Source organism: Egretta garzetta, unplaced genomic scaffold (assembly GCF_000687185.1).
Source record: "Egretta garzetta isolate BGI_Z169 unplaced genomic scaffold, ASM68718v1 scaffold87, whole genome shotgun sequence".
NCBI lineage: Eukaryota > Metazoa > Chordata > Aves > Pelecaniformes > Ardeidae > Egretta > Egretta garzetta.
In genome coordinates, this window is record NW_009260286.1 from 489,185 (window position 1) to 497,238 (window position 8,054).

Here is an 8,054-nt window from a genome sequence, read left to right on the forward strand (position 1 = left end):
AGGCAGGGAGTAAATGACATGGAAAAGAAAAAAACCTTGTGGGTCAAGATAAAGGCAGTTCAATAAAAGCAAAAGCAAAGGCAGTGCATAATAGCAAAAGGAAAACAAGATTTTATTCTCTAATTCCCATCAGCAGGTGATGTCCAGCCACTGTCCAGTTGCTCTGGAAGACAAAACACTGTAAAAAACAAATGCCCCCTTTTCTTCCTCCTTTTTTCCTTAGCTTTTATATCTGAGCTGATGTCATATGGTATGGAATATCCTTTTGGTCAGTTTGGGTCAGGTGTCTTGGCTATGTCCCCTCCCAAGATCTTGCCCTGTCTCAGCCCACTGGTGTGTGGGGGGAATGCTGGAGACGCAGCCTTGATGCTGTGCGAGCACTGCTCAGCAGCAGCCAAAACATCGGTGTTTTTATCAGCACCTTTCTATGTACCGATAGAAAGCACAGCACTATGAGGGTTGCCATGAGGAAAATTAACTCCATCTTGGCCCGACCCAATACAACAGTGAAACTAATATGTCATCCCTGACCATTCCACGAACTTTCTAGGAGTTCAGAAATGCTCCCCATAGCACGGTTGTCCTTACGGAGTTGGAAGGTACCTCCTCCCTCTCCTAATCCTCATGATACCAGCTCTTGAATAATTCCAGTCAGTTTTTCCGGGGTACATATTGCAACCCTTGGCATGCTCAGACAAATGTGTTCTGAAGATGAAGCTCTTGTTAAGATAGCCCCATCCCTGGGACAGATTCTCAGCAGACAGAGTCATCAGTCCACTAGGTAACAGTGGCATCGTCTTTAATAGGTAAATAATCTTGAATATAAACCTCAGCTTTTAGAGATGCCAGCCTGCTGGCGCTTCAGCAAGGCAGATTACATGCTGAGGTCCACAGCAAAGTCCTCAACCAGTGTAAATTATCACCAGCTCCACTGACTTGAAAGAATTTCAGGCCAGAAGGGATCTTTGGATCACCCCATCCAACCAGCTGAATATAAATCTCCCAACCCAGTGACCCAGTGACACATACGCTGAGCCCAAGAGCTCACTGATGTGAATAGACTTGTGACCTGTGTAGACTGTTCCCTTGAGGTGTGATGATCTGGTCTGGACTTGCTAAAAGTTACACTTCCCTGCTGAAGACTATGAATATTTGAAATCGGCATCTGTGGGTAAGCTCTGCGCAAGCCAGGGGGACGCTGCGTCGTACCCCATCTTGCCTCTCAACAGACGGGTCCGTCCGGTCGCCACGGGGCACATTGCCTACCTAGAGTAGTGTCACTGAGTAATGGGCCTACACAGATAGTAATCACAGACTAAGCAGCTTGTTTCAAATGAGATTTTCAAAACATAGTGGACTGTACAGAAACTAGGCCTAGTTTCAAAGCCAGGCAGATTTTTTTTTTTTTTTGAAACATCATAATTTTAAGTGAACTATCAAAGACGGCGGGAGGGTGGAAAGCAGTTCATCGTTGCGAAGAGGTGCATTTTTGGTCCCTAACACTGTGTTGTACTAACACAGGTGCCACCAGAGAATGCTTTAAACCTTATCCACGCCTTCTACAAGAACTTATTGCAAGTCAGAAGGGGAGGACTCTACTTCAAGGACAAGTACTATAAATGTGTCCGCGCAGATGAGCATTCCCTCTATCTTCAAAATGTACGTTGACAAGAGCTGTGGCCATCCTAAGAAATTTGGAAACTTCCTACGTCCTCCCTCACTGCCTGGTTACGCGAAGACCGTAACACCAGGAGAAAGCCTTCACATGCTTCTTTCTTTTTTTCTTTCTCTCTATATCACCTTCCCAGCAGCTGTGGAATGAAACCGGTGCAGAATACAAAAAAGCGTCAGCTGTATAATACAAATTTAACGGGTAACACCGTTCATTTCCCTAACACCAGCTGCAGGGCTTGTCATGTTCTCCTTTGAATCAGTTAGTCTCCCTAATGTGGAAAAAACTATCACTTCATTTTTTTGCCACATTAATGAATTAATCGGGTAACAGGAGGGCCTGGCAAGCCCACAGGCCAGAATGAGGCAGCAGGAGCAGGTAACTGGGTTGGGGGAGAGAAGAGTCATGGGCAAGCAGGACCTTGCCTTGTGGGACTCCAGCCTCAGCAATTCACCAGTGAAATTCAGAAACAGAGGACACGGAGGCATGCAGCCATTCTCTGGATGGCAGAATTTTGGTACTACTGCCGAGTCACACAGCCTGAAGTAAATACATCCAACTGGCTGTTGCTGGGGTCTTCTTAATTCCTCCCCTCCCCAGTAAATCCATCCTGAAATGAGCTAAGCAACTCACAGAGCAGGCTGAGCAGCTCTTAAATTTGGATCCTGTTTCAGAAAAATGCAGTCCTTTGCAATGCCCTTTTCCATTCTTTATTACAAATGAGTGAGGCAGAGTTTGGGAGGCAGGGTTCCTGAAACACTGGGCATGCTTTCATGTAAATTTTGATAATTTTATTTGCATTTATCAATGCTTTTGTATATGACATTGAACACTAGAATAACACTTCTTCAAAATGCTGTGCAATAACACATTAATCAATGGAAGTGAGACTAGGCAATATAATAAAGCATTTGACTGACTTGCTTTAATAGTCAGCAGTCTTCAGAACATGCACTGGCACTGTTTGTCTGACAGTATTTGCCTTTTTTCCCCCCAAGACAACAGGTAGATTGGCAAAGAAAATGCCTGTAACTGGCCCAAATTGTAAGGCGATATGTATTTTTTTAGAACCTTGTAACCTTATATCAGTTTTCCATCTTATCTAGCCAGATGGAGGCCTGATAGCTGTGAAGACAAAGACTTTCATCCTGCTTGCTACTTACGGAGTGGGCATGTATCCCAGTGTGTGCGTGGAAGCTGTGGAAAAACTAGGTAAGAGAAATGCCTGTACCTGTGTGCCTGCGTGCTGGTGTCTCACTGAGTAGCTCCATCACTGGAAACAGCTTCAAAAATTAATCCGATGAACAACCAAATCCTGAAAATCTGGGAAACTGAATACAGACATGGGTTATTGCTCCATGGCTAAACCCTCTCCTGACATCTCCTCCCAAGGTGCTAGCACACCTGCTCCAAAGCCTCTATGGGTATGAGCAGGTCGCAGAACTGTCTCTTTCCGTGGCTGTTCTGGCACACGCTTTCTGTTAGTTACCCTTCAGCAAAATGGGACCTGACAATCACTTTTTCTTGACCTCATATGCCTAATGCTGAGGTCTTAAGCACACTTCTGTAGAGCATCAACTCTGATACTCTGCTTCGCAGTCCACTTCTTCAGTGACACATGAGCTCTCTAAGGGCTTCAAACCTTCTCTAGAAATCCCAGTCTCTAGAAGAAAGCTAGAGTCTCTTTTCCTATGTGTGAATCTTGGGACATCATAGAATCATAGAATCATAGAATGTTTTGGGTTGGAAGGGACCCCTAGGGGTCATCTAGTCCAACCCTCCTGCAGGGAGCAGGCACACTGCTAACCAGATCAGGTTGTTCAGAGCACCATCCAACCTGGCCTTGAATGTTTCCAGGGATGGGGCCTCCACTACCTCTCTGGGCAACCCCTTCCAGTGTTTCACCACCCTCATTGTAAAGAATTTCTTCCTTATATCTAGTCTAAACCTACCCTGGTTTAGTTTAAAACCATTACCCCTTGTCCTGTCACAGCTGGCCCTACTAAAAAGATTTTCCCCATCTTTCCTATAGGCCCCCTTTAGGTACTGAAAGGCCGCAATCAGGTGTCCCCGCAGCCTTCTCTTCTCCAGGCTGAAGCGTTTCCTCGTCTCACAGTAACAAAGCACTTCTTCTCTAACAAAAGTGCCCATTTCCTTCCCTCTCTTGCTCTGAGTTTCCGTTGTGCGAGTCCTCTTAAGTTCCTCTCTCTTGCGCTCAGTGTTTTAAAGACTTGGTGTTAACATCTAACTCTTCCCCATTCGGGAACATTGCAAAAACCCAGCCCTTCACAGACCAGCTGCAGAATCCTGACTGCATCTCAACTGTGGTTTTTCCCTTTTTGTGGAGGTGCTGGCAAGGATTAACCACTCTTCATTGTCCGTGGTCAGGGAGATAAATAACAGGGTTACACATCGTATTGCTGTAGTATACAGCTGGCTCTATATCAAGGATACAATGATTTTATTGCATCATCCAAATGCATAAAATACTCATGAGCAGATTCCCAGAATAGCCTTGATTTTTACCATAGGGATAATTCTAAGAAATTTCTAAGGAATTTAAAGGGTATTTCTAAGGAATATTTTGTAGAGCAGTAAGATTCAATTTAATCTATGTATATGCCCGTCTTCTTTCACTGAATAGGAATGAAATTGTAGGCCCACTGTGCTCCTAGCTTTTGTTCCTCATTTAGGTGCCTAAAAGTAAGTGGAATTAATTTGTGTTTTGGGGCATAAGCTGTTTCATCTGGAATGAGATACAAGACCCAGCAACAAATTTTTCATCAGACCTTTTTTCAAAAGGCTTTTACAATTCAAAAAGCTACAATCAAGAACAGGATTTTAGAGGCTGTAATGCAGGTTTTAAAACAAACTTGCCCGCTGGACCCTCTGAAGCCTGGTTCTCGGCTGCTGGGTCTGTGCTTGGTGCCAGGCTGGCGGAAACTGGCCTCCACTTCTTCACCCTTCACAGCCCCTGCACTTTGTTTAACCGCAATGCATTTGACTGCAGCCAGGCCAGGAGAAAAGGGAATTGGATTGCCCATGTTTTATTGAACTTTCCTATGCTCATTTGAGCCTCAACTATCAGAGCAACCTCAGGCTGCTTTATGTTGTGTTCTGCTTTCTATTGTTCTTGGCCATTGTTTTTGTCAGTGTCTCATCGCAGGTTGAGCGCAAACCCATTGTAGCAGCACTGCACTGCCTAGAGAGCCTCGATTTTCTTGAGCTTCAGACATGATTCTGCCTCATCCCTGTCATATTTAGCAGCTGTGATGGATCTGTTAGAAATTAAGTAGTGTAGGTCTTTGTCACTGATGTGTATGGCCAGCACATTAACTTCAAATTATACAAATTTTGGGGGGACATTTATGTGCTGGGCTATGAACTGAGGAACAGAAAGATTTCCCATCCTGGAAACGTTTGGCATAAGGTAAGGACAAACAGCTTCAAGCAGTAACCTCAAGGACGTCCACTGGGTTAAGTCTGCTGAGAGCATCAATAGGAGTTTTTAATCACTGGGTCAAAATGAGCATGAAGTACTACCAAACCAGAGTGGTCCTTCCAGGTAAGAAGTGTTTTCAAGGGATTGTTTCCATCTAGGGCAGCATTAATGAGACTTAACTAAAGCTAAGAATTGGGCCTTATATTTTCAGCTAACTTCAGACTAGCTCTACCCTAGTCTTTTTCTGCAGTACTAGAAATGGAGATGGAGCAGATCCAAAAGGTGCCATTGTGTTACTTAGCCCCAGGTCTGGCTGGCTGGCTCAGTAATAAATTCAGAAGCCATATCACAGTTGATACTAGCTTCTTTGCTGCCATGAAAGGAAGGCAGAAAGTGTAAAGTTGGGAGATTGCAAAAATGCCAACACTAGCAAAATCCGGTAACAAGTTCCACGCAAGTTATTTGGTCTTGCAAATAGTCACTTTGTCCGTAACTGGCCACTGTTCCTGAGTAAAGTCTAAGGTCTAAGTGTTTCCAGGGCCAGATTTGCAGTGGTTTTGACAATGTATATTCTTTGGCGTTTATACTTGCTGTTCTGGATGATTTTTTTTGTGAAAAGAAAGTAGCTTTTCGTCGCATGTTACAAGAGATTTCTGAAAATTATTTAAAGTGTTCAGTGTTTATTCTTTAAAACAGATAACACCTCACGAATACAGGTATTAGTATTAAATATTTTCAGCTAGAAATACTGCTGTCTTCTTTTGAGTACAGCATAGTCTGAGGTGGATTTGAGCTTGAAAAAAAGCATCACTATTACAACAATTCTGTATATGATTTTTATCATTGTTGATTTTAATTTTTGTTTAATTTATTTCCTTGTTATTATAGCAGACTACTTTAGAGAGAAAGGTAGCTGAATCAGCAGAAAACTTCATCAACCTCAGAAGGACTGCTCATGAGGAAATAAAGTACAGAAGTTTGAAGCCTTATCCAGTTTAAGCAAGAAACTGCCGCCTTACAACATTCCAACTGCTGCGTTTCCTTCTGTTTTTTCAAGAACACTTGAGGACTCACTGCTCGTAAGAGGACTAGCCTATGCACCTATAATCTCAGTTTCTTAACTGAATTGAAAGTGATGTCTTCAAGATTTGGTTTAAGATGCTCTGTTTCATCTTTCTAATGTTGTCTTTTAGCCTGTTTCCAGATAAGAAAATTATTAATCTCACTAAGAAAAGTGAGTTCTCTAATAGCATTACAGCTACGTGTAGCATCACAGACCCAAGGGATGAAGGAAATTGTTACATTAACAGATTTTCAGATTGTCCTGTACATCCTTGAATATCACAAATAAAACATATTTTTAACATGTCAATTTGCATTGTCACTGACCGCTATAGAGTTATTTTAAACTGTAGTGGACTGCAAAGTTCTGTGAGGACTTGGGGAGGAGGGACAACGTCACTACCAGGCTTGAATCAGACTGTGTGTACTATAGGACATCAAAGAACATCAGTCTCAAGAAGACCACGCTCCATGATCTTTTCATCTGCAGAAACAAATTATTAGCTCTTTGAGTCACATGAGAACAAAGGAATTTTTAGCTATATTTGATACTAAGTTAGTTTAGTTTCAAAGAAGAATTTAAAAGCCTGAATTCAAAAATCTCAAAATCAATAGGAAAAAAATCCACAGAAGAATCCCACAGATAGACATATATGATTTATCATTTTTAAATACTCTGAAGTGTCAATTTTATTCCCTGACAACTCAAATACTCAAGAGCTGGTGACTTAGGACACGGAGAAAGGCACAATCTGATCCTTCTCCCTCAGGGAAACGGTAAAGTTCAATGAAGAGGTGCAATCAGGCAGCTAAAACATCAGGTAGAAATGCACCGGGTTGACGGATGTGAACCAGTAAACCTTGAACACTGTGGTCTTACAGGAACAGAGCACAGTGAAGCCTCCGCAGGTGGATATATAGCATAAGGACTGTCACAGCTCACATGCCCTTAATGCAATTTAAGTAAATCCGGTCTGTGATACCAAGTTCAGAAATCAAACCATCAGTTCAGTGCTCTGCCTGAGAACATACAAATAGGCACACATCAGCACAGCAAAGGCATTAGACCAAACCTCCCTGTGTGCGGGGGGGTGAGCGGCGGATCTCAACCGCAGTGCCAGAGGGGAAAGTAGATTTCTGCCCCAATCCGTGGAATAAACCAGGTCCGTGGGTAGAAATAATGGTGAGATGTACTAATACTTCTGATTCTGCTCATGTCTTTCCCGCCAGAGTGAACCACAGACTCATTCTGTTCCACCCCTTGACTTGCTGGGGATGGCTGATAGCAAGGGCAGAGCTGGGAGAGGAGGAACTGGGATCAGACTCCGTTCCCGAGGACCGGCTGAGTTCGTTCCTGGTGCAGAGAACGCCCTCCCTTCTTTGCAGGAAAAAAGTGAGTCACAAATTGTGCTTGAGAGCAACATAACTTCTTGAAACTGTTGTTTTGGGCCACTGCTGGCAGATCTGACAATTTGAAGTTGTTGCACGGGGTTGGAAACTTGGTTTTCAATTCCTGCGGTGCATTTGAAAACAATGTCAATATTGGATCCTCACTGTATTTTTTTATATGTATTTTTGCAAGTCTGCTTCTAGCAACAAAGAAAAGCATTTATAAAAATGCAGTTTAGTGGACTGTGTTGGAAGAGGAACAAAAGCTGCTTTTGTATCTTATTTTTAATCGACTAAATTTGGACAGATTAAGAGGGCAGAAGCATCTGTTACAGGGTCGTATCTGGTGGGCTTCCCATTAAATTTTTGCACTAATACAGACAAATTTTGTGGGACTGGATTAAATGGTTTAGCTGAAAACAACAGATAGACTGCCAGCCTCTGAAAGAAAAGCATTTTAAGTTACGTTTCATACAAATAATTGCAAGC

General features: G+C 42.9%; 1 protein-coding gene across 2 annotated transcripts in view; it reads left to right on the plus strand.

The window, feature by feature from the left end:
• PFN4 (profilin family member 4) overlaps window positions 1–6,207 on the plus strand; it is an 8,140-nt gene extending 1,933 nt beyond the window's left edge. The window contains exons 3-5 of one of the 2 annotated variants that reach the window (XM_009642519.2): window positions 1,522–1,659; window positions 2,779–2,884; window positions 6,003–6,207. In XM_009642519.2, coding sequence (XP_009640814.1) covers window positions 1,522–1,659; window positions 2,779–2,884; window positions 6,003–6,031 — 273 coding nt within the window. In that variant the 3' untranslated portion in view covers window positions 6,032–6,207. Of the gene's footprint in view, window positions 1–1,521; window positions 1,660–2,778; window positions 2,970–6,002 lie in introns of those variants that run through there. The other variant, XM_035897951.1, reaches the window with a different exon arrangement.
• Window positions 6,208–8,054: the final 1,847 nt, after the last annotated feature.